Below are 26,920 nucleotides of genomic sequence, written 5' to 3'. Positions count from 1 at the left end.
GAGTTTCCACAGAGAGAGAGATTTTAGAGAGAGAGAGAGAGAGAGAGAGAGTTGGGAATTTGGGTGGTGAGAGGAAAATGGGTGTGCCGGCGGTGACGACGACGGGGGAGGGAGGGAGTCCGAGGAGTCCAGAGGCGAAGCTGGGGATGCAGGTAGAGGATTTGTGGGACGTTCAGGAGCCACAGCTGAGTCCAACAGAGAAGCTCAATGCTTGTTTTGAGAGCGTCCCTGTTTCTGCTTTCCCTCCTGCTCCTGAGAATCAAGGTACCCCCCATTTACATCCATCCATACACATATATTTATATATATGCATATATACAGATGGAATAACATGCGATCATGTTAGAATTTGTAGCATACGTATCTGCTGTGATGATCAAATGATTTGTTGATTAGAAAGGAAAATAATTGGGTCGTAACATGTTGTTTCTTGTTGCATACAAATCACCAAAATCGCCGTTTGACGTGTGTTGGAGAAACTTTCTTATGAGATTTCAATGAGATGTTTTTGTATACGTATCAGACTGTGATTTGTAGGTAAGGAAGAGTGGAGCTAACCAGTGATCCATACGAATTTGATGGTGAATGTTATTAGAAGAATTAAACAAAAATCAAAAGATAACTAGGAGGGATCGGTTTTGTTGGAATCTGATAAATTTTGCTTCTACTGTTGTTGTTTGTTGGATTAATTTTTTTGGGAAACTTGTTGTATTTCAGTGATTGAGATAAGGTCAGACACCAGTTTAGCTGAAGCTGTTAAAATCCTGGCCCAACACAAAATTCTTGGTGCACCGGTGGTGGATGTCGATGCGCCTGAGGACGCTAGCTGGATCGACAGATACATTGGCATTGTTGAGTTTGCCGGAATTGTCGTGTGGATTCTGCATCAGGTTAGCAAGTTAACAAACCTTATGCATTGAAAACGTCAACTACGTTGTTTGTAAATGCATTGTCTTAGCGTTCCTCCTTACCTGCAAATCACATCATGAATCATGATACATAAGAAACATAACTACTCCTGAAAACCATAAAAAGAAAAGTCATGCGCACATGTCAAACTGTGATTTGTTTGGAAGGAGAGCCGAAGTGTTTTCCTTTTTAGTTTTTAGACTCAGGAGCTACGTTTTTTTGCTATAAATTATCAATGTGGAGAGCCGAAGTGTTTTCCTTTTTAACATGATAATTATGCTAATCTTGACAGTCAGAACCAACGTCCCCGAGGACCCCAACTAGTCCATCTAGTGCAACTGCTATGGCAGCAGCAGCTAATGGACTGAAAGGTCTTGATCTTGTAGGACTCGATTTCGTCTCTGATTTTGCCGCAGCAACTTCTGGAAGTTTTTTCGAGGCTTTGACTTCTTCCGAGTTTTACAAGAACACACAGGTCATACAATATTATTAACATCTTCAATAAAATAAGATCATTCATTCCCATCGTATGTATGTTAACATTTGAGGATACAGGTTCGAGATATCTCGGGGTCATTTCGCTGGGCTCCGTTTCTTGCTTTGCAGAGCTCAAACTCGTTTTTGACCATGCTCTTGCTGCTTTCAAAGTACAAAATGAAGAGTGTTCCTGTAGTTGATTTGGGTGATGGAAAGATTGATAATATCATCACACAATCTGCTGTGATTCACATGTTAGCGGAATGCGCTGGACTTCAGTGGTTCGAGAGCTGGGGAAAGAAGAAACTATCCGAGCTTGGTCTTCCCATGATGACTGCTAATTGCATTGTCAAGGTGAAATCTCTTCTCAGTTCCCATCTGAAACTATCTTTCAATGAACTTGGGGATTTCTCTCAAGCATAGTTACCGTAACGCTTAACTTGAATGCATAATATTCTGTTGCAGGTGTACGAGGATGAACCGGTGCTGCAAGCGTTTAAGCTGATGAGGAAAAAGAGGGTTGGAGGGGTCCCCGTGATTGAAAATGGCGGTAGCAAGGCAGTAGGTAATATAAGCCTAAGAGATGTTCAGTTCTTGCTTACTGCACCAGAAATATACCATGATTACAGGTTTGTAGCGAAAAAGCGTTCAAATTTGTTCATAAGAATTTCAGTTGCAGTGTAAATATGGATCACTCATTTGACATGTCTTGACAGGTCCATCACAGCGAAGAACTTCCTGACAGCGGTTGAAAGCTATCTAGAGAAGCATCAGGGAGTCTACCCGACGTTGAGTACCATGGTTACGTGCAAAAGGGATGACACAATTAAGGACTTAATCCTGATGCTGGACTCCAAGAAGATCCACAGAGTATATGTTGTGGACGATGATGGGAATCTGGAAGGAGTCATTACGCTTAGGGACATTATTTCAAGGCTAGTTCACGAGCCTCGTGGCTACTTTGGTGATTTTTTTGACGGTGTTCTACCGCTGCCTCAGAATAGCAGGGTTTAAGAGAGGTACCGTGAACAATGGTTTTTTTTTTGTTTTCTTTTCCCCTTGTATGTAATAATCTCTGTTCTAGTCCTATGGTGGTTTTGTTGGATGTGTTTTCGTCGTAGGCAAGTCCTCTGTAATTAGTGGTGTTCAGTTTGACACCGTTTTGACTCTGTAAATTTGTTGTATCCATAAGCTCCATGGGAGCTTTTTCGCGGTAATAATAATAAAACTTTCTCTTTTCATCTTCTTTTCTGCTCTTTTGCTCTTTGATACAAGCGGCGTTAGGGGATCGGGAAATCGAACTTAAGGTCTCGGGGGTAAATCTCTGGAATTGGAAAATTGAACTTAAGATCTCGAGTACAAGGGGGAAGTCTCTTGACGACTTGAGTTACAAGCACTTTTTGGAGATTAGTAAAGTTCTAGCCTTTATTGGTAATGGAAATATCTTCTTGTCCGAAGACCAAGTTGGACGTTTCCTTCAACATCTACTGCTGAAAAATGCTAAAAACAATCGAGCACGAGTAAACTAATCCAAACCTGTCTTATTTGTATTCGACTGATCTTAGCACTCCTCGTTATTGAAGGCAAGAAGTGGCTAATTATAAAACCAAGGCTTTTAAGTGATGATATATACATATAAAGGCTATATATACACACACAAGGTTTCCGAACTTGGGGAACTTCACGCCAAATGAAAAACACATCTACTAAATCAATCCGAGTCGAGAGTGACCGTGTTTCGAATCAGCATGCGGCGGAATTCATCTTTGAGCAGAGTCATCGCAATTCCGACCCCGTCTACAAGTTCATCATCTGAACAACCTTCAACTTTACCATCTGGAAACCTAAACCACTTACGTTGCTCACAATTGATTTCATCCCTGAAGTATATCAGATGTTATAAATAGGTCCTTAATTCTAGTCAGACAACTTCATGATCTTCCCTATTTATAGCCGAAGGTTCAAAATCGGAGATGAACGAACGAATCAAGTTGATGTCTACTGATTCATAACACCGCCTTTACAAAATTCCGAAAACTCACTAAAAGAAGAGAAGAGTTGTAGTAACCAGCTTGATATTCATGCAACATCTGATAGACATTAAATTTACATCTCCGTTCTTCAAATTAATAACTCAAGTTGCACTCATTTTCACAGGAAAAAATAAAACCAAAACGTAAATGGGTATATGTTTCTGAATCGTTGTGTATATCGAATTCAATATTTTACACCAATGGTTCTAGTTCTTCTTCCGCACACAGATAACGTACAAGACTCACTGGCGATTCATGGAAATCAAACACATGAACCACGAAAAAAAAATCGACAGCGTACAAAAAGCTAAAGTCTACAGAACCTGTACAAAAGTTATTACAGTAGATGATAGATGGGTTGGAAAATAGCTTTCACAAAAACCTGTGTTTATAACATTAACACCAGCAAAATATTTAAATAGGTATCATCATCATCAAGCTACAAATTTTTTTTTTTCGTTTTCGACATTAGAACTTCAATTCCAACTTCCAACTAGTTTTGAATAAAAGCAAAGAGCTTACCTCCTATGTACTTTTTCTTCTCAGATGGTTCAGAACACAAGGTGTCCCTTCGAACAAATCCAACACGTAGGTCTCCAAATCATCCGGTGTGTACTTTATATACTTCCCGGCATGCCTTCCACTCTCCAGCTGACTCCCAAATCTCCCCATAAATGATCTGTAAGCTGGAATCACCTTCTCCGATATAGATATCCGAAGCTCCTCCCGAAGTTGAGCATCTGGGACCTTCCAAGCTGTTTGGGTCCGATAGATTTCTTCAAAGTTTGCATTGAAGTTCTTAAACCTCTCCTTCAAAGCCATCTTTGAAGCATTACTTGTGCTCCCCCCAATCCCTTCGTCTTTCAAACACGACAGGACCTTGCTCCAAGCAGCTCTTAGATACCCAGTAGCATACTGGCGTACCTGGCCACGGCGCTTGCGAACCCATTGGTCTCCCAAGAGTTTTCTAATCTCCGAATCCTTCACTTTCTGCACTATGTACTGAATATTATTCATCAAAAACACACACTGCATTGCTCCATCATCATAAACCCTAGACTTCTCATCGAGATTGGACTCCAAATTCGAAATCAACAACAACAACCTATGGCCTATCGGAGACATGCTGCCTATACCCAAATCATCATTTGGCGATCCTTGCAACCTTTCCAACTCTTCCTCACCGGTATCCAAAAGCGAATTGAGAGTAACACTATAATCAACCAACAATTTGACATAGTTCATGACATACCGAGTGAGCGGGTGAATCTCGCCGCTCAGCATTGGTTTCTTACTGGCCTCGCTTTGAACAGCATTCTCAAACTCAGCAAATGTCCCTCTCGCCGCATCACCGAGCATATCCAACACTCCCCTGGCCTCACCAACCACATACTCATCAGACATCATTTGCTGCAAGTCCGGCAACACATCAGCCATGGCATCATACATGTCAAGTATCCGAAACAGCTTCTCGGGCGACCTTCGACCAATGGCAACTGCCTCTCCAAAATTCAACAGCTGCATAACACACCCTTTGGCAGTGTCATTGAAGCAACACTCCCTAGTCTCATCAATCCCTTCAAATATCTGATCACAAAGCCTCCTTTCGCCATTGATCAAAACCCTAACGCCAATTTTCACAGCTTGTATCCACTTCTTCATCTTCTCATCCAAACTCTTCCACTCAATCTTCTGCACCTCCTCAATGCTCAGCTTTTCGACGCCCAGAATCACCAAACACTCGTCCAAAGCGTCGCGCCTGACGCTGTTATACACCTGCACACACTCCTTTTCATAGCCGGACCGAATCATACGCTCCGCAATCTCCTTCAGTTCCACGACGGCGTCAGGATGTATCAAATCGACGTCTGTGTCGCCGAGGCTGCCGCCGCGCTCGTGGAACCGGCCGGCGTCGCGGTCCTCCTCGCCGAAACTCCCAAATTCATCGTCGATTTCGCCGTCGTTTGACACGAACGACAGCGACACTCTCCGGATCGAGCCGTAGAGTCGATCCGAGTCGAAAGGCACCGTGTTTCTGATCAGAATGTGGCGGAACTCGTCCTCCAGCCGAGTCATCGCGATTTGGAGCGCGTTCTCGGCCCGGTCAACCAATTCGTTATCGGACCGGACCGAAAGCCCCTCCATGAGGGTGAGGATCTCATCGACGGCCGCCAAATACTCACCGGCCTCGACCGGCGACTCCTCCCACGGGACCGAGTTTCTGTGAGCTTCGGATTTGGACTCCCACAGGAAAATCACCTTCTCGGCTTCCCCGAACCGGTCCTCGTCGGCCTTGGAATCCTCGCCGTTGATCAAATCGGTGATGTTAGACAATCTATTGTCGAAGCTCGAGAAGATCAGGAGCATGTCCTCGCGGACCTCCTTGGGGGTGTTGAGGCTCTTGACGATCTGCTGAGCCGTGGCGAGGACCCGGTCCTCTCCGCCACCGCCTATGCTGGTGGTTGTGGTGGTCATTTGGGAGATGTTTGGCTGCTAGGGTTAGAGATGGTAACAGGTGTTTGGGTATGAGGGAGTTAGGATTTGGATTTGGGGAAAGTGGGATTAGGGGCGGAGGTGACCATTCGGGGGACGGCGGAGTTGGGGACTTCGGGCGGTGTTTGGTTGCGGGTTATCCGAGACTGCGACTGAAATGACGAAACTGTCCGTCTGGCTTTTGGCCGGCTGCTTTTGGGTGTGCTGGTTTTCGACAAGACAGAGAGAGAATTTTGGACAGAGAGAGAGAGGAGTGAGTTTACGGAAACTACTTATCGTGCTTTGAACTCTGCGTTTGGAGAGTGCTGGGGTGGGGAGTTCGGGTGCGGTGCTGGTGCGCGAGTGTTAACCTGGGGGTTAGCTTCCAATTCCACCGCCGTTTGATTGGTCAAAATTAGGCGGGACCCACTGTCCGACCTTATACTCTCTCTTTACACGAGAATAGGAATATTTAAATAACGCGACATGAAAATATTTGTTCAACAAATAATAACGCATTCACACCCAAATATGGTAACAATAGAAACCTGTTCACACACACACACATATACAAGGAGTTTGATCTAGATGAGTCCCTACTTATATTGTTGATCTAAACAATTTGGACGTATCTGTCGGTGTAAATTACTTGGATGGAAAGTAGTACTGATTTATCCGATGTCTAAAATATTGGTATCGATGTAATATTAAATACAAATTGTATAAATATTAATGGATATATTGAATATTGATATTGGTTACTTTTTATGAAAATGATGGAACCTTAAAAAAAAAAATTTAGAGAGACTAAAATTTCAAACTAAATTTGTAAACGAAATAACGTGTCACCAATAGAAAACAAACATTTTAATCGACACTTAAGTAATAATTCAATCATCAACAACCACATCATTCAGTTTACAAATTTGGTTTAGAAAAATACAGTTCCCTAGTATTACTCAAACTTAAGAGTTTCTCCAATATGAGGTGAAGTTTAGACTCCACCCCATTTTCATATCTTTTCATGAAAATATCGTCCATATCGAAGAAATTTTAAATATTGAATTTACCAGGGTGAGTTTTAGTGAGGCTACCCACATGAAAAATATGAAGGGAATAATGAGTGAGGAAAATGACTTGTATGGCAAGAGTCCGTTTAAATAATACAAGGACATGTTTTAGATTTATCAACATGTCTTTGTACCATTGACACAAAACATCACCGTGATGGCGTAACTGTACTATAAAAGCTGCTCTTGCCAATGAGAGAATTAGCTATTTATGAAATCTCATTAAGGTGATTAATAATGACTTACAAGTAGGACTGGGCAAACAAGCCTCGGGCCAGCGGGTATGGACGGTACTAGCGGTTGGGGGTGGGGTGGATCTAATTTTTTGAAGACACGGGCCTTTAGCTGGAACTGTATATGTGCCGTCTCACATACAGATACTCAAATCTCACACATACACACTTAAATCACACACACACACACACACACACACACACACACACACACACACACACACACACACACACACACACACACACACATATCACTTTCTCGATGACTCTCCCATACTCGAACTGAAACTCTTCTCATCAGTATTCCCTCTCGATCTTTCTTTCCCAAAGTCCTTTCTCTCGATCTATCTCTCTCCTAGAGTCTAGATTGACTCTTATCTCTCTCAATTCTCAGTTTTTCTCTATCGAACTCGAAGGGACAGACACTAAAGGCAGTCTTTCTTTGTAGAACTTGAGGGGACGAACAACTCAAAACGACAAATCAGTCATCTCCTATGTCTGACTTAGATTTGCATGGAAGCCAAGCTCTGCTAATGATCTTTTTCAGTTTCAAGGTATTATGTTTTAGGGATTTAGGATTGAAAACTAAATTATGGTGTAACAACCCGTCTCGATTATTTTTACGGATTTTGGAATGAAGGGGTATTTTTGGTAATTTCAGTGGGTTTGAAAGATATTTTGAATGGGGATTGTTTTTGGGCCTTAAATGGTGAGCAGGGTGGGGCCTTTTTTTTATTTTTGGTCCCCCAGCCTTTTCCCTCCGTTTGCCACGTGACACTGGGGTCACCTTCTCTCATTTTTCTCTTCCATCTCCCATAACACTATCTCTCACCACATTCTCGTCTCTCTTCCTTTCTACATTCTCAAACCTCTCTCTCGACACCTACCCCCACTTTCCAGCTCCTTGAGGACCATCACACGCACCAACCCTCTCACTTAAACCTCCCCGTATGCTCCACGAAACCTGGAGGAAAGTTGGAACACACTTAAAATCTCCCTGTGTCTCATGGTGCCATGGCATTGCCATTGTGCACCTCCTTTTTCGAAAAACCCTCAACGTAGGTAAGCCCTAAATCTCTTGGTTAATGTTTACATGTGAGTTAGGACGATTTTGAGATGTTTTGGTTGCCGTTTGATGCAAAAACCAACTTGGGCGTAATGCTCGACGATTTCCAGCGAGGAACTTGAGATTTGCAGGGTTTCTCTGGCCAACTCTGGCCATGTTTGGGCCTAGAATGGGTACTTCGAATCCTTGTCTCCCTAGCTTCATTTTGGTATATTGCATGCTAAGGATAGTTGTGAAATAGAGCTCGATCGGAGCTCGACAGTTCCCCACCGATTTCAAGCCTTTTTCTTCTTTGGGTCTGGTAACCCACGACCCTATCCGGGTCGACTGACCCGTGAACTAAAAACCTGACCCTTGTAGTCAGCCTAAAACAGTGCACACCTAATTAAGTAACCCCGCCTAAACTTTGGGCTATGTAAACTTGGCCCAAACCTAAAGCCCAATCCATTAACCTACTAACCCAAACCTCATTTCTTTAAACCCAAACCTAGGCCTAGGCCCGATTACTTAACCCAGCCCAAAACCCTTATGACCTAAACCCAGGCTTTTGGGCCAAGGAACCCAGCCCAGATTCTCTATCCACCTTCCGACCCAACCTGGCTGAACCGACCCAAACTAGTTTGGATCCAATGGAATATTCCGTTATGGAATATTCTCGTATTGACTTTTTGTTGATTTTGTAGGGTAATTCAACGTCCTGAATCCGTTTCCGACGTCCGTTTTCCCAAATTCAATCGTTTGAGTATAGTTTTATTAATTGGACCCTTTATGTGCTTAGGTGCAATTATTATGGTGCTTCCACCTTCGCTAGCTTGCGTGCCTTTTCAATAGTGAAGTATCTGTGAGTGGACCCCTTCTAAAATGCATATTTTACTATTAGAACTGCATACATGAAAAGAATGATTTAATGGTTACATTTTATGAGTAAATTAGACTTTACTTTTTATGAGATAGCATGCTTTACTGAGAATTTTTTGGAATACCACACTTTATTGATTTTACGTTTTTCGTAGTATATATGATTGATGACTATATACTACGAATAGGTATTTACGATATGACATTTTAGCTACTAAACTCCGATTAAGATAGATATATAATTATGTGCTTACTTAATGGTTATTCGAACGGTCCTGCCTACGGGCGTATGTTCTACCTACGGGCGAGTGATACTTATATGCCTTCAGGTGGGTGCTGTAGGAGCCTACGAATGATTGATACTTATATGCCTTCGGGTGGGTGCTGTAGGAGCCTACGGGTGGAAGATTTTTATATTGGCGTCAACGGGGCATTTGTAGATGGCTTTGGCCGGAAGATACTTACATTGGCTTCGGTTGGGTGATGTAGGGGCCTATTGGTCGAATGATATCTATATATTCTCTTCGGTCGAGTGATGTAGGGGCCTACGAAAGACAATTATATTGGCTTCGGCTGGGAGGTGCAATGCCTACGGGCGAATGATATTGCATATGGGCGCGTGATGTAGAACCTTCGGATGAATGAAGAAGTGTTCTACATGCCTTTGGGCGAATGAATATTATATATATATGTATATGCCTTATATATATATATATAATATATATATACACACACACCACTACTAAACACATTATATATAAAATATATGTTTTATGAAAGGTTTTATGGCATGCTAGGGTTTTTGGAAAACCTATTACTTATAATGCAATATGAGTTTTTCATAAATTTGGGGCTTAGTACATTAAAGATTAACTATTTTATTACTACTTATATATCAACTTGGTCCACTCATGTTTTGTTTTGCGCCCCCTCAAGACTTAGAATCGAGGCATACAATCCCGGCATCAAGGCATTCCCGCATCTACATCTTCGAGTCTTCTAAGTGTAGGATCCATCTCTTTGCTCATTCAATTTTATATTATTCCTTTTTAGTATCTAGCATTAGTTGTATGCTCTGAACACGTTCCTCAATTGCATAAGCATTGTATTTAAATTTATAAGTCTTATTTATATTTATTATTTCTCATGCATCCTAATATGGCTTCGTCACCTTCGGGTATCGGTTAGCACGTGCCTACCTTGGTCTTTGGAGAATATTAGGGTCAGGCATGTCATATGGTTTCCTAGGGATTTTGTTGGGTTCTTGAATCTTGACTTTTATTATGTTCCAATTTCAAATCTTTTGTTCAGTTGAATTTGAATCGATTGAATTTGAATATTGGGTTGGGTATTTTTAATTAGATTATGTAAACTGGATTTGAATGTTTCATGCAAATTAGATCGGTGGAGCGTTTCATGCAAATTGGTAGGGTTTGAAACATGTATTCACCTCAAAGAGAATTGGAAGAAGGTTGTGATTCCTGCGAACACCTGTGCAGCTGTGCGGCTGTAAAAATTTAGTTTTTTTTCCCAAAAAAGAAAAAGAAAAAAAAGAGGACCCTTGGACCCGGCACGAATCGACCCATTTCAAACCGGCCGAGTTAGGTCCTATTACTGTATTAAAATTTGTTGTACCTATCCCGACCCGGTCCCTTCAAAATTGGGCCCAACTTGGCCCGTGCCCAGCCCTACTTACAAGTTCAGGGAATAAATCATCCCAAATCTCTAAACACAAAGTTTACGATTTGTGTAACATATGTATTTTACAGCGGCTAAACCAATCTTATGATCACATTATTATTTTAAATATTCTTATACAAACCATACTAGAAAAGGAGATTTTTTTTTTTTTTTTTTTGAATAAGCGATATTATCTACTAAGGGGAGAGCGTAGGTTGAGCCTCATAATGTACTAGCAATAAGGTGGTTCAAACTCGCATTTGACAAGAATCGAATATAAGACATCTCACTTACAAATATAAAAGAATATCATTAGAGTGTAATACTAAGTGACAAAAAAAAAAAAAAAAAAAATTAAACACGGAACTCCAGATATACAGTTATCGACAATAGAAGCTAATGAGTCCAGATAAATTAAAATAGATAATTAAGGGAATCTTAATTGGTACCATCAAACTTAAAAATTGAACCATCGCATCTCATAAAGTTTAATCATCCTATCTAATCCAGATTAGTTTGGATAAGATTACAAAAGCACGAGATGCGACAGGGTAGCATTTTCGTTATTTTTGTGAAAAAAATATTATATTAAATTATAAGTTGATGAATATAAAAATAAGAAAAAAACACTCGTTTGTCTATTTTTCTTGCTCCTGAATGACGCAAACATTTGAACATCGGTGATCTGTACTTTTGCAATACGTGAGTTTTTCGTGATTGTCAACTGCTACTCCCATTAGTTGACCAATGAACAACCCCTAAGTATCCTTTTATTTTATTTATTTTTTAATTAAAAAAATAATAATATTCACACACCTATTTTTATTTGTCACACGTTTGTTTCAATTTTCAATTGTCGAATCGAATAAATTGAGAAGATAAATTTTAAAAAATTAACAGTGTGTGAGAGATAAAAATAAATATGAGTAACAATACCAAAGCAAATTACAAGAAAAAGTCCTGGCAACAGCCCGTGGTAAAAGAGTCAAACTACCAAGTATACGAAGCTTCCATAACCAAACTTGTAAATAATTCATGGCATGACCTCTAGCTGCAATTGCGTCGGTCTTTTGTTTCATTTTTTTTTTTTCGATAAAAAAGAAAATTGCAAAGAAAAGCTTCGATAGTAACTCTCACTAAAAGAATCAAATTGTCAGGCATACAAAGCTTCGTGAGACAAAACATTAAACCAAACTTGAAAATCATTCACGACATGACTTCTATCTGCAATTGCATCTATCACAAAATTTGCTTCATAGAAAATATGCTTAAAACGGAATTTCTTCGAGGAAGCTAGTGAGATAATAGGTACTATGTAAGATAATTTCTTTTGTGGATTATAAAAAGAGGAAACACATAAATAAAAAACTAAACCAACTCACCTAACACGTTAGATTTCTAATTTCGCAAATCTTAAATCCAAATCCATGCTTTGTTTGCAAATGATTCAGTTTCCATCCATAGTTGTTAGAGAATTAAGATCCTTAGGGTGCACCTCTTTCTTTACTCGTCAGGATTGGCGAATTTAATCATAATATGTTATAATCGAAATCATTCATTTTCTTAATCAAATTTCTGAATTGATCTAAACTGCAAGGATGAGAAATTCAGATTGGAGTACATAAAAGAGAGTACATCCATTTTAATCAATGTAACTACGTACAGTCGTACACATCTGTCAAATTACGTTTACACACTCACAACTTAAAATCAAAGAAAACAAGAGACCAATGGACTATGTCCCAAAAATCTGAACCTAAAATTCTTGGCCTCAAGTATGGACAATGTGGCTTAATTGTCCTAATCTATCTATCAATCGTTTTAATTAAAAATTATTTTACAAAATGTGGTTAGGTTGTCTCTCTCACCAATTTTCTAATTTTGGGACTGCGATTTTGATTGGTGCAGCCATGATTCCAGTTTCACACGGAGCATTGCCAAGCTTAGAAAATAGAAGCACTTGGACCATGACTCGTGACTAAAATTTCTACAAACATTAACCTCTAATTTTAGATCTGACAAATTAGAGGCAATTTTGGGATTAATTTCACCAATAAAAATAATGATGAGTTATGATAGGTTCATGTTCGATTTCTTTCTTTGTAACAAAATAAAAACTACAATTTATTTTCTTTTGTTTATTGTCATTCTAAAAGAGGAAAAAAACACAAATGATGTATCCGCTCCATTTCACGACTAAAAATTTGTACAAATATAAGACTCGATGTTTACATGATGAACATTGTTTCAACTATTTATCATCTTAATAATAAAATGATAACTTTTTCTCAATTTTCTGATGGTATGTATGTATTACTGTATTATTAAATTATTATTTATTACCATTTTGTATATAATTAACGCTTGAATTGGCATGAACACAATACACATATACCAGTAAACTCGAACACGACCTCACTAAAACAAATACCCACTTTGAGATCCTAAGTTCGGCTCTCCCCTCCACAAGAAAAGGAGAATGCTTAGAAACTGCTGTAAAGGTTTTCCCATATGGGCAAAAAGCTTAGTTTCCTCCTGAAATTAAGCTCCAAACAAAAGTGATTTGCATCATCATACAAAGCCGGTAACAGAAAATTTCTCGTCAAACTGTCATGCCATTGAAAGTTTAAACGATTACGAGAGAAGTCAATTTTGACGACCCTTTTAGCCAACCAATCCTTTGAACTACTTTTTGTCACTCGTAGACGTAACAAACACTTGGAAACAACTAGGAAACGAAAAGGGGACACTCATCTATGGCTCATGTCAACGTTGTGTGTGACAAACGGTGATGAATATTTTATAGAACGCTACTTGATTGTGAAAGATCAGCGGCCACTCCTGCTGAATGTCCAATTATATTTGGACGCATGTCAAATTTGTGCTTATAAGTTTAATTATTTGGACACGTGTTCAAATTTGATTGGGTATCAGCATGAATGGCTGTTGATCTTTCAGCAGCCAAGTAGTGTTTTATCTTATAACCAATAACGGGAATCACCTACTTCTGAGTGATCAAACATTTGTACGATACTCAATAAGGAATGGGAAAGTCACGCGATGAGTGTTGTAACTTGTTAGAACATCTGTTTCAAGACTCGAGACATATAAGTTTATCTTCCAATATGGGTTTATAAGATAACAAGAACGGCTGTCAGTAACTCCATTAGCGAAACGAAATACAACGGAAACATGGATAATGGGCTTTGCACATCTAATGAGCTTTGCGCATCCAATGGGCTGACCCAAAGTCAAGGAACCCAACAGTTTTGCTCTTGCCGATACCGTTTCTAAAATTTCTGAGCAACGCCAGTTCCCAAAAATTCAATTTCGGACGACCACCAAAATATGGCGCCGCACGATCTCCGCCGCGCGTACAAGAGACCGGCGATCTCAGACCAGCAGAGGCGCCGAGAGCTTGCGCTTCAGCGCCAAGAGCAAGCCCGGCGCGACGTCCAGCTCCAGGCGCGCCGCTTAGCCTCTACCCTCCTCTCCCTCCCGCCCGAACATGAACAGCCCTCCGAACCCGAACCCGAATCCGCCTCCGAATCCAAGGAGTCCGAATCCGACGTCGAATTCGACCTTCGCAACGCTTCGAAGCTCAGAGGCACGGAGGCCCGAAAATGGTTCGCCAGGCAGCTCATGCTCCCGGAGTGGATGATCGACGTCCCAAACCGCTTGCCCCACGACTGGTTCGCCTTCCATTTCTCTAAATTTCAATTTTTTTTTTGCAAATTTAATTTCAATGATTTCTTTTAATTTTTGGTTTTTGTGGAAATGTAGGTACGTGTTTGCGAGGCCATCTGGGAAGCGATGCTTTGTCGTTTCGTCCGACGGAGCCACAATCAGCCGGCAACGAAACGGCACTGTTCTGCACCGTTTCCCGTCGGCTCTTCCCAATGGTTCCAGGAGCCGAGACGGGTCGGGTTCCGCTCAGTCGTATTCTATACTGGACTGTATATTTCACGAGGTAAGTATTTCAATTGTGGGTTAAATTTGATATTTACTTGTTCAATTGCGCTCCAAGTGTTTGATAAAATGCCAAGCTGAATGTACATTGAATGCAGATGGACCAGACGTACTACGTAATTGACATGGTGTGCTGGAGAGGTTACTCTTTGTTCGATTGCACGGCCGAGTTTAGGTTTTTCTGGCTGAGTTCTAAGCTCGGGGAGACGGGGGCTTGTGAGGCTCCGTCACACTATCATAGGTATAGGTTCAGCTTGGTTCCTGTGCATAACTGTGATCACAGCGGGCTATACTCAGCCTATGCTGGAGCGGTACCGTATGTAAAGGATGGTCTATTGTTTTATAACAAGTAAGCTCATTTCCTGATACTACTTAAAATTTGTTGTTATGGATCTGTGAAAATGTCATATACTGTTGCTATGGATCACTGTTACAGTAGTTTCTCGATTTTTTTTATGCTATTGAAACTTTCTTTGACATACGATTTATGTAAAATTGTTTTTTCTTTCTAGGCATGCTCATTACCAACCAGGAAATACCCCATTAGCATTAGTCTGGAAGGATGAGAGTTGCAGTCAGTACGTTATTGACACAGATAACAAAGGACAGGTTCCAAGCCATCAACAGGTATTTTTTGTTACGAACCCTTCTTTGCTCTATTTGTTGGTTGGGCTATCTCTACTCTCTCTCATTTTCTGATTCCATGTGATCAGGTAGTTTTGGAGCTGCAAGGTGATGGAAATGTGACTACATCCGATGATCCACCAGTTGTATTTGGTTGCTTGGACTCAGCCTTCATACAACAGGTATGTTTTACGGTGAATTTTCATTATAGGAACATGGATATCTGCACCTAGTAATTGCGAGTTGAGTCAGGCAAAGTATGGTAGGGCTTTTATGGGAGCGGTTCTGCTTCACTCGAAACAAATATTTTGCTTAGCTTTTCATGGTAGTTTTTCCCGTATCTTGTCTCCTCCCAACCCGACCCCAATAGTTACATTTTCTCCACCAATGCTCAAAAGCCATAATACCAAATCGGTCCTTGCACTTGTTGTCCTGAGGAAAATGCGGTTCTATCTCAGATCACTGGTAAACTACTCTGAAGCCACCAGACTAACTGACTGGCTGGTGTCATTGAGTTCTTTACAACCCTAACATGTAACATTTGTCCTCTCTTTCCTCGTTGTATTCATGTCTTTTGCCTTTGTGTTCTAACTTCAATATATTTTCAGTCAGGGTTGCATTCAGGATGTCTTCTTCGTTTTGCTATTGGTGATGGAGGATTAAGTGTTGTAGATGGGAAGCTTGAGAAGGCAGATTTACATTACCTTGGCAAGTCCAATCGTGCCCGTGCTTTTGCAGATACTTACTCCAAGGTTTGTAGAAAACTGTAATTCCAAAATTGTTGGTGGAATTCACTCTTTCTCAATATTAAAAATTAGCCTGTTACAAAACCGTTCTAAATCATTGCCTATACTGATAATTCCTTTGGAATATAATCTTGCAGATTATGTTTCAGAATATGGTTCGGCGGTCTCCCCTGAAAATTGACGATTTGGTAGCATCAATCAATTCACCAGATGATGAAGGAAACAGACCTGTTGTACCGGAAGTTGATATGGTTGGTTGATGATCAGTCGATACTCTGAAATTACCGGAATACAGAACACACAGCAAATTCAATATCCTCATTGGGATCAATGTAGCGTTCATATTCTTGGGTATATTAGTTTCCTTCGATGTATTTTTGTGTAATCTTAACAGTGCAAGAAAGCTGAGCATCCTTGTTGGATGATCGATGTATACTAGTATCTTTCTATGTATTTTTGCAGTAACACTTCTTCTCCTGGAGTATGAAATTATTATTTTCAATTTTCCGGTCTGGATCGCCTGCCTAAATTGCTTTCGTTTCGAAGAGTTTTTTGTTCTTCCTTTTTTGGTTAAATTAACCATAAATAGTAGGGAAAGAAACAAGAAAGTAGAATACAAACATAATTAAGCATGGTAAAATTTCTTAATCTAAATCAATCTTGAGAATATTAATGCCCGAATCGGTAATGACATTCCTCATCTAACATATTTAACTATCAATAAAGAGTTGAGCAAATAATATCATATACTAAATAACATATCTTCCTCATGAAAACCGAAAAAACTGAAAAAAACCGAAAAATGTTGTAGGCATAATTTATTGAATAATTATGAAGGCCTTAAAGAGGGGTGCGGCAAGAGTGGAGAGAAAGAGAGAGATGTGTAATTGTAGGTGTATGTTATTCAACCCCATTGTGCCTTTATTTATAGTAGTAGGGAAAGTTAATTCCTTACCCTTTAGGATTACAACATTTAATAGGTAATCAACTCCTAATAGGAATATGAGAGATATTCCCATATCTACTAGGATTTACACAATCACATTCATAATCTAATAGGACTGCAACACTCCCCCTTAAGTGTGTAAATACTCAAGTAAATGGTGCATCAGGTCTTCAGTGATGAAGCAAGTATAGTTGATGAAGTTGTCGGCACAATGAGTAAATGTGAGTCTCAAATCAATGAAAGAATGCATAAAAAGATAAAACTCACAAAACATCGCTATGGTAAAACCCAAGGTGGGAGAAAAACCCATAGACTAAGGAGAAAAGTGAGAAGTTGCATTCAGTCAAAACTATACGTCATTTGGACGCAACTAGAAGAGCTCACAAGGGTATGATCAGCCCAGGATGGGTGCCTCGTTAAAACCTAGTTAGGTAGCAAAAACCCAGTGGGAAAAATGCTCCTAATCGTAAGGAAAAAGAGTACATTAAGATCAAGGGAGTATACTTCTGGATACTTCCCCTGAGTTTGACATAACTTCCAAATGAGAATTACAAGTATTGCATATGAATAGTTAGGCATACTAATTCCTCGGACAAGCTTCTGGAAGGTTGACTTCGGCAGTGGCGTCGTGTAAAGGTCGGCAAGGTTGTTTGGAATCAGCTTGCATGACTTCAATCTCCTGATGCTTTGCTGATGTAGATGTAAACGCAATATGTCTTGGTGTTGACTTCGTTTATGTATCATGACTTGGTCGGGTTGATACATGTGGCATAATTTTCATGGATCGTCAATGATGGATGAAAACACAAGTACTTTGAATATGCTCAACAAGAACTCCTAACCATGTCTCACTTGTGGCATAGTGAAGTGAGGTAAGTCTTGGAATGATTCGAAGATTTCGCAACTAAGGTCATATCATGGACCTCCAAGATATTGCGATATCCCTAATGGTAAAGACATAACCATTTGGGGATTTTGCCTTGTACGGGTTTGATAAGTAACCTGTGTCAGCATAACAAATAAGGCAAACATCATTTCAAGGATCAGAGGGGTTGGATCCATTGAGATGCGTTGGGATTTGCCCTCGTAGTACCTTCAGGGTACGTCTTTAATACCAATTCAATGGATGCGTGTAGGCGCGGTGTTGTATCTTTACCAAGATCAACAACGAATGAGATGTCCTGTCTAAATACAATAAGCTAAGTACAACGAAACGCAAAGTTTGAACTTAGATATGGAATTTCGGATTCCATAACCTCTTCAAGGGTCTTATTTGCATATAACGTATGGACGATCAAAGGTATACTTAAAAGTGACACATTCGAGATGTAATTCGACTGATAGACCAAAATACCATCATAACAATGCTTCAACTTCAGGTCAAGGCATAAACGAGTTTTCCCAAGATCTTTCATCTCAAATTCCATCTTTAAGTGCAAGATAGTTTTCTCAAGCTCTTCCGGAGTCTTAGTGAGATTTGTGTCAACGACATAAACTGTAACTCTAGCAATTCGAAATAAGACTTCATAGTTTAACATGCAAGGGCATAATTCATCCCTGACTGATCAAATAATCACTTAGACGGGTATACCACATCCGTCGGATTGTAAGTGAACACCTCAAACAAGTTAAGAGGGTGTTCCGTGGTTTTGGAACTATCTGAACCAGTCCATGTAATTCTTCGGGAACTTACATGTAACCACATTTCATAATGCTGCTATCAATCACAGGACGTTTGAAAGAAACCTTGCGTTATAAGGCGTGCATCATATCGCACTATTTCATTCATCTCATAATGCTTCATTTCCCACTTCTAACACAATAGGGTTACCTTGGGTACTGTAGGAACGACAGGTCCCAAACAGACTTTGGTAAGGAATTTGACTTGGATTGTAATTTCAATTGTCCAATCAATTATACGTTGTCACTTAATCAACGGAACATGGTTCGATATCGTCGTTTTTCATTTATGTTGATAGCTACCATATAAGTGAAAAAATCATCGATGGTAATCTCATTTCAATTCCATTTTCTCATTCAAACTAGTATACTGGACCAAGAACTTTAAGTCACGGGAGTAATCTGGATTAATCTCATGAGATGGAAATGATTTGAGACAACAATCGAGTTTAGCTTCATTATTGTGCCGTGTCTTCCTTTTCTACGGAAGTGAATCCTATGAAAAAAGTGAAATGTCGTGCTCTAGGTCAAGACAGATTGATTAGCTATCCGCCGGTGTACCGGACCGTCCAACAAGGGCGGCACACCCTCTAGGGATGTTGACTCGACGTCCGTTAAGTACGTTTATCCTTGCAGGCATGTTTGCAGCTGGTATATGATATCGTCACTTTAGCTAGATCAGAGAAATGTGTATGGAGCAACATTTTGAAATTTAAGATTCATCGCACTTACTTATCATACATGTGCGGTTATAAGGATCGAGATGAGACATAGTAGGTAACGTCCACGCAAATTCGCGCCGTTCTACGGGATCGTTAACATTCTTACCTATCCCTAATGGTGGGAAGATTGTCTCATTAAAGTGACAATCCACAAATAAGCGTTAAAAAGATCGAATGCAAGGGCTCAAAAAGAGCTAATGTGAAGGAGAATCATAATCGACAAAGATTCACATCCTTCTTTGATACGTTGCGGTGGCGCAACTTGGCACATGGAATGCACACCCAAATGCGTCAATACGAAAATCGTCAGGTTCGTACCCAGTAACCAATTGTAACGTCATATAGGTTGGGTGGCAATGGGCCTCAAGGCAAACCAGCATAACTGGGTACAAGATTGCATAGCATTAGGCAAAAACTGAAAACTTGGTACATTTACCAAAATTTGGGCCATCATTTAGATTGCGCTTTATGATCGCTAGGCGAGGCTATTTGGGGTGAACATGGAAATTCGATGTTCAATTATAAACCCAAAATACATGCAATACTTTATCAAAAATAGTCGATGTAAACTCTCCGACATTATCCAGTCTCTCGGACCTTAAGGGATAAGTAGGGTGGTGAACCCTTAATCGACCGTGAGGTGTAGTAGCAATGGGTATGGACAAACATGTGACCAGTTTGTCGATTCATCAACCAAAACCATAAGTATTTATATGGTCCGCATTTTGCTTGGATTAGTCCATATATTATTCCCTTGAATCCACTGTGAAAAGAGAGTTGTTTCGTATCTTTGCAAGGGATGATTTAGAAAATCAATTTCCCTAATAAGCATGCTTGGCAAAGTGTGATTGTAGGTACAAGATCCTTACTTCGGGTAAGGAGATGCGTTGTAGCATCATTGTTCGACCTAAGTGTCCTAAATGGTTGTGCCAAAACAAGTAAATTGCTCAATCACCAGGCTCCAGGCCGGCCATATGTGGTGTATTCCTAGTTGGGAGACAACCCATTAACCCCAAATCAAAGCTTAAGACTCATTTTTTGGAGGTGGTGCAAATATATTTCACTCTATTTTCTTTAGTGGTTTCATTTATGATCATTGTCATCTCGAATATTCTTAAAAACTCAATGACGGGGAGAATTTAAGGTCCCTTAAATGATGATGCAATACCATTCATACAATGAGGAGCGTGCCAATGTTTTTAATCAGGTTGGATAGACCTGAAGTTGTTGTTAGAGATGTGATTTAGGTGTAAAGTTAGTATGCGTAGTATGCATTCATCCAAACAACTAACATTCCCACATTCCAACCTAATCATGTGTTTAATTGAATCGGTCACATGTATTAAGAAACATAATTCAATTAACTCATATTCGAGGACAATATCAATAAGATTATCCATAAGTAAAACCTACAATAAACTTGAATTTAGGAACATGGAAAAATGTTCACAAAGTAAATGGTTTACTAAGGGGATTCCGCCAAGAAAGCCATCCATGTCAAAATTATGCTCTTCTAACGATGTTCGGTGGAGAAAAATTAGTCTCACATATTGACTACTAGAATGGTACTCCTTAACAACACTGGTAGGGGTACGAACAAGTGCATAACCACTGATCTATTTCATCAAGACGGAAGTAGATTATGCAGGGTTAAGGTTTGGGAACACTATCCCTTATTTTTGAAGTTTTAGGTCTTAGGTGCCAAGGATCACACTTCGGGCATGATGTCACACCTTGGCAGGCCCTGATTATACCATATGTTGTAAAAAAAAACTCAAAATTGGGTTGTGAGAGAGATAGACCCCGAATTGGATTCGGTAGGCTCTAGTCGAACAGGGTCTATAGCTTTCTCTCATGTTTGTGGTAGTAATCAGATCTAAGAATTTGGTAAACTTCCACCTTCTACATTGTTGCTTCAAGGGCGAGTTAGAAACAACGAAGGATGAGAAAAGTATTCTCTAGTCAAAATTCGATCGGATTTATAAACTTCAGAATTGTACTCATTCATGGACGTAATCATGGTATGCTTCGGGCGATATCTTTCATGATTAGACGGTCCGAAGGAGCGAGCCAAAGAGCCATGAAATCCTCGTTCCGGAGGTATTTCCGTTGATAATGCTTTAGGCATAATTCTTCGAATGAAGATCATGGCGGTGGCTTATTCAGCTCTTCCATGCCATTGTTGGTTTCAATATTTTCGCAACTACTTGATAGTCAAGTGGAGATTCACGTTGTGTACCCACATATAAAATGATTTCTATTAGAAACGTCCAAATAAGGGACGAACTTGTGATGGTTCAACAATCCATTGAATTGGAGGGAACAAGATTGTGATTGGTGCTATGGGAATGAATCATCCATAAGCATCAAAGTTAGAACATTCGAGTTCTAAGATGAAAATGTTAGGTTTTCATAGGTGTATTTGTTTTATGAAAATTGCGGGTTTCAAAGGCACTAAATTTGAAACTACAAGTTCAATTTAGTTTATGAACGTTTAGTTCATAAAGGAGAGGTTCTTGCAAGAACACAGAATGCAATATACAACTAAATGTAGTGGATTTGAGTTTTCTTCGGGAACTTATGTGAGAGAAATAAATTGTTGCTTTGCCGTCGTTGCTTTTCTTGTACTCGAAGAGGAGCGATGTGTGATTGAATGCCGTCATCTTGACAAATCCGAAGTCATGATCTCTGTAAATACTCCAGTTAGGTTGCACTTGGCTGAAATCAAATAAGTGGCTTCCTGCGCCACCAACGACAACATGTATTGTTCCTTTCACTGCCGCGGAGTAATGTGATTGTTCTGAAGTTACGCATTGGCTCTGCAACACTGCACCAGAGTGATAAGAAAAATGAAAGGATTAAAAGAAATGAAATGGAAGTCATCGACAACTATTTGCTGAAACTGAAACTGAAAGAGTTTCAAGCGAAAGAAATTGATACCTGGTAGACGGGGCATGATCTTTCATAGTGATGGACAAGGCCGTAAAAGGCAATGTCAACCTTGTACTTGTGCCAAAGTTTCTGCAAGCTTTCCCTTCCCATAGGCTCTTCAAAGGAGCCCTCCTGCCCATAATAATAGTTAGAGGAATAGCCAAGCACGCGATGGGCGGCAAAGATCAACCAAGGCTGTTTTTGTCTATCAACAGTTGCAAGGCAATTCTCGATGAACTTGTACTACTCCGATCCCTCTCTCCAGTCGTGCTCAGTGTCAGCTATGCAGAAGCGATACATGCCATAGTCGGTTTTGTACCTGTTCATTCATAGAATTCTCATTAGAAGTGCAAAAACACTGCTGCAGGCATCCTATACTCCAGAATCAATATAAGTACTTCAAGTTACAAGAAATGATGCAATTTACCAGAACTTTGCTCGGTTCTCGGCTGGAACATAGAACATAGTCTCAGCCAACACGCCACATTCTCCACCAGAATCCATTTTGTCATAAAAGGACCCCGAATCAGGCCAATCTCGCTCATGATTACCACTGCGGGAAGCAAATTCGAGATTCATCAACCTAGATCATAAATCAATTTTATAAATCTCATTAGAAACTGATGGAAACATGTAATGAACACTTCCACAAACCTGCCAACCATATATGGCACTGTTGATGCAATCGGTTCCACCTGTGCCGTGAACTGGTCCCATTGTGAGATGTACCCTTTGCATACGTTAGATTTCCAATATCAAAAACAATGTCGACGTTCTCCAAATCGCTGATGATTTGATCCGTAGTCATCAGTGCACCAGGATGGTAATTACTGTACTCATTTGAACCGTCACGCTCTCCCTGAAAGATGCAGGAGAAGATATGTTTCACACACCGAAAACTCAATGTAATCAAACTGCTTTTGTATCCTACAAACATACACGACACTGTAGTGAAGGGCTAGGGATTAAGCCTAAACCCCCTAGCAGGATGGTAAAAGCAACCACAAAATGGACGTTCTATGTAACCGGTAAATGGCACGGCTCAAAGTCTTTTTCTCCTCAGATCTTCCAATAAAATGTAAAAATTAGAATTGAAAGTACCTTGCCCATGTCACCGAACATTATGACACGCTATAAGGAGTCCTGTCCAGGATATGGAGATGATCTGAATTTGTACTTCTTGCTCCAGATAATTGTACCATTGGATAAACGATGTTCCAACTTGTAAAACTGCCTGAAAACGATCATCACAACAGTAAAAAGATATCATCTGTAGTTAACAACACTCTTAAAAGCAAAGAGAACAAACAGGGAATAAATCGTTATATGCATACTCGATGTTTGGCCACAAATCCTTCAGGAAACTTGTGTGTATGAAACCAGGATCACGCCACCCAACTGTCTTTGCAGGTGCACCTTAATGAACCATCACAGTTTAACAATTTTTTGTTAAGATATCCGTCTCCGTAAATCACGCAAAAGTGACAAGGTGGTGAATACATAAAAATGGATCATACCACACATCATGCTCCGATCAAATGTCAATGTTCCAGCTCCGGATCGCATTCGAGCTTGCCCCTCTATACCCCCACTCAACAAATGGAACAGCTTCATTTATGTCGTGGCCACTTGTCCAAGTTACTGTCATCTGAAAATACATAAATACTGAGTTCGCAGCACGCCAAAAGACACATGAACCATAACATAACATTTCAAATTCTCGGATGTTTAATTTATAAAAAAAATTCGCATCAAACAACCAAAGATCCCGATTGAAAAAGAAGTTTAACATAAGAACACACGGAACTGTAAGTTAGGATAAACTCACTTCATTCCAAGACTTCCCTTGAGCAAGGCGTGGAAACACAGGTGCTTTTGGATTGGCAAATGTTATGAAGTTTGAAACTGCCACCAGGTTTGGCTGCAACAGTCAAGTATTGGATCAGTCACGTAAAGAAAGACAACGATTCTTTAACGAACAAAATAGAATATGAGGAAGCATGGGAACACAAGAATGAATCATGTTCATACATTCGACAACCCGCCTGAAAATAATGCAAACGAGAAATCTGCCCGCTGATTTATAAGCTGAAACTTCAAAGAAGATTTGCCAGTCGTTGTATAATTCGGATTGGAGTCTGTTGCATACTTGTACTGAAGCATAGGCGTCATGTATCACAATGGTTAGGAATGTTCAAACAAATTTGTTTCATCCGCTATTTACTATTACAGAGTTGCAAACTACAGTCACAAACCTTTATAGGGGCAGTGCATATATAAGGAGTTTGTTCTTTTGGTGCATTCACTGGCGGGCACATCGAATCACTGCCATATTAAAACACCATTACTTCAATCTCCAACAATTAAAAACAAAGATCTTCATACAAATTTTGCGAAGAAGATTCGATCACAGAATAGTGCATAGTAAGTTGAATCAATAGCTAGACTGTTCGTGGTAAAATAGGTTATGTAATCGTTGTCAGACATTTTACTTGAATCTTGCCGGAGAAAAGACTCCAACCCAATCATCTCCAGTAGGAGTCTGGTTCTCAAGATCCACAGTTACCCATCCGGTATCCTCATCCTGCAATCGTAGGAATAAAAATACATATTATCAACACTTTAACTCCATGGATAAAAAAGACAGATCATATGAATTCAGAAGTTTGAATTCCATGCAAAAACTCATGTACTCAAAGAGTCACCGTACACTCGGCCAACAGTTACACAAAAAAAAAAAAAAAAAAAAAAAAACATTCAAAAGGCAAAAACTAAATACGGATTATTCAACCAATGGGCTACCAAATAAAAGACGTTACAGTAGCCCCCAACTATTTTGACAGGGCGATATTCTGAACTAATATAACCTATGGGAAGGGGACACGAACTTGGGTGCAAGCACACATAGCCACTGTAATCAAATTCAAAATTAAATGATGATAGAAGTTATTTCAACTATCCACTTTTACCCCATATTTTTTCACAATGCCAATCTGTTGTTTGTTTATTTCCCATTGACATCTATTTGTATACAAAAATATTTGAGCAGCAGCTAATAACTTGACACATAAATGTTGGCAGCCATTGAATCAAAACAGTAAAAATAAATTGTTACCTTCAAGCCGAGCACTGAAGGGGAAGCTTTGACGGAGGTGGTGGATGAGAGGTTGATGGTGGCTTTCTCAATGGCAATCTTGGAAAGCGGCTGTTCCCCAAAACCATCGCCCTTAGCGGCAGCTCCCGCTAAGTTGGTCAATCCCAGAATCACCACAATCGCAAACAGTAGAAAACTTTGCGCCATTGCTGAGTTTGGTTTTTTGAAAATGATGAAAACAAATTCGAGAAAACCCCTTATTTATATGAATTGAACAGATAACAAACACACTTTGATTCCATTTGTGATTCTGGAAATATCACAAAGTTTCACTATTTTTTTTCTTCTTTTTTACCGTCTTTTTGTAATTGGGAGACAAAATTGGGGTAGGATTTGAATTGTGGGAGGATTTTAGAGAGAAAGCGGGAAGGGGAGGGAAGGGAAGGATACGTCCGTTTGTATATTAGTGCTTGTGTTTAAGATATTGGATTCTTTCTGCCATCTTGGTACTACTACACTTGATGAATTACATGGTCTGCTTCTTAGCAAGGAGATTCAACTTGCAAATCGCAAGAAAACCACTATAGCCACACCTTTTCAGGCATATCATTCTTTTGCTGGTATTCTTCCTACCCCGCATCTCTCACCATCTCAAGCCTTCTCTGCTCAGCCTACATTTAGTCATAACAATCAGGGTCGTGGCTCCTCCAATTCTTGAAATTACAATCGTGGTAATCGTGGCAATCGTGGTAATTTTCGTTACAATAATTCAAGGCCAAATTACAACAGTGCAGGTCGTAACAATTCTAACAGTTCTGGAAATTACAACAACTCTGGCAAGAAGATCATCTGTCAAATCTGTCGACAATTTGATCATGAAGCATATGAATGTCCTCACAGGATGAATTCAAGTTACAATGGTAAATCCTCACAATTGGATATGGTTGCTAATACATCGTCCTCTACACCAACATGGCTTGTTGACTCTAGTGCCAATTCCCATATGACCAACTCATATGCTCATCTTCAAAGTCCAGAAGCTTACACTAGTCCAGACCAAGTCTTTATTGGTGATGGCAAAAGTTTGCCCATTCTTTATTCTAGCTCTTCACTTTTACCTACATCCACTTGTACTTTTAAACTGAACAATGCGTTGTATGTCCCTGATTTGAAACAAATTCTTCTGTCTGCAAATCAATTTTTGCTTGACAATTGGTGTTCTATGCATCTTTATCCTTTTCACTTCACCGTGAATGATCTTTCCTCGGGGATGATGCTTTTTAAAGGACCTGTTCAAGATGGTTTCTATCCTTTTCATGCTTCTCGATCTACTTCACCTGTTGGTATTAAAGCTTTTGCAGCAGCTGCTAAGGTTTCAAGCGCTATTTAGCACCAAAGATTGGGTCATCT

The 26,920-nt window shown here is 39.9% G+C and overlaps 3 protein-coding genes and 1 pseudogene across 3 annotated transcripts; 2 read left to right on the top strand and 2 right to left on the bottom strand.

The window, feature by feature from the left end:
• Positions 1 to 2,627, top strand: LOC137712948 (SNF1-related protein kinase regulatory subunit gamma-1-like). The gene is made up of 6 exons (XM_068452156.1): positions 1 to 264; positions 718 to 890; positions 1,202 to 1,384; positions 1,465 to 1,740; positions 1,852 to 2,015; positions 2,103 to 2,627. Exons 1-6 carry the CDS (start codon positions 78 to 80, stop codon positions 2,398 to 2,400), a joined length of 1,281 nt encoding a protein of 426 aa, XP_068308257.1. The 5' UTR covers positions 1 to 77; the 3' UTR covers positions 2,401 to 2,627.
• A 948-nt stretch (positions 2,628 to 3,575) lies between these two features.
• LOC137712624 (exocyst complex component EXO70B1-like) lies at positions 3,576 to 6,180 on the bottom strand. Its single transcript, XM_068451732.1, has one exon. The coding sequence runs from the start codon at positions 5,892 to 5,894 to the stop codon at positions 3,945 to 3,947; it is 1,950 nt and encodes a 649-aa protein (XP_068307833.1). The 5' UTR covers positions 5,895 to 6,180; the 3' UTR covers positions 3,576 to 3,944.
• A 7,916-nt stretch (positions 6,181 to 14,096) lies between these two features.
• LOC137713544 (uncharacterized) lies at positions 14,097 to 16,639 on the top strand. Its single transcript, XM_068452856.1, has 7 exons — positions 14,097 to 14,490; positions 14,582 to 14,768; positions 14,866 to 15,116; positions 15,280 to 15,394; positions 15,481 to 15,573; positions 16,000 to 16,143; positions 16,275 to 16,639. The coding sequence occupies exons 1-7, from the start codon at positions 14,147 to 14,149 to the stop codon at positions 16,395 to 16,397; spliced, it is 1,257 nt and encodes a 418-aa protein (XP_068308957.1). The 5' UTR covers positions 14,097 to 14,146; the 3' UTR covers positions 16,398 to 16,639.
• A 2,017-nt stretch (positions 16,640 to 18,656) lies between these two features.
• On the bottom strand, positions 18,657 to 25,717 carry LOC137712326 (probable inactive purple acid phosphatase 27; annotated as a pseudogene).
• Between the last annotated feature and the right edge of the window lie 1,203 nt (positions 25,718 to 26,920).

Source organism: Pyrus communis, chromosome 13 (genome assembly GCF_963583255.1).
Source record: "Pyrus communis chromosome 13, drPyrComm1.1, whole genome shotgun sequence".
Classification (NCBI taxonomy): domain Eukaryota; kingdom Viridiplantae; phylum Streptophyta; class Magnoliopsida; order Rosales; family Rosaceae; genus Pyrus; species Pyrus communis.
Note: the sequence above shows the minus strand (reverse complement) of the source record. Positions and strands in the feature narration are given on the sequence as shown.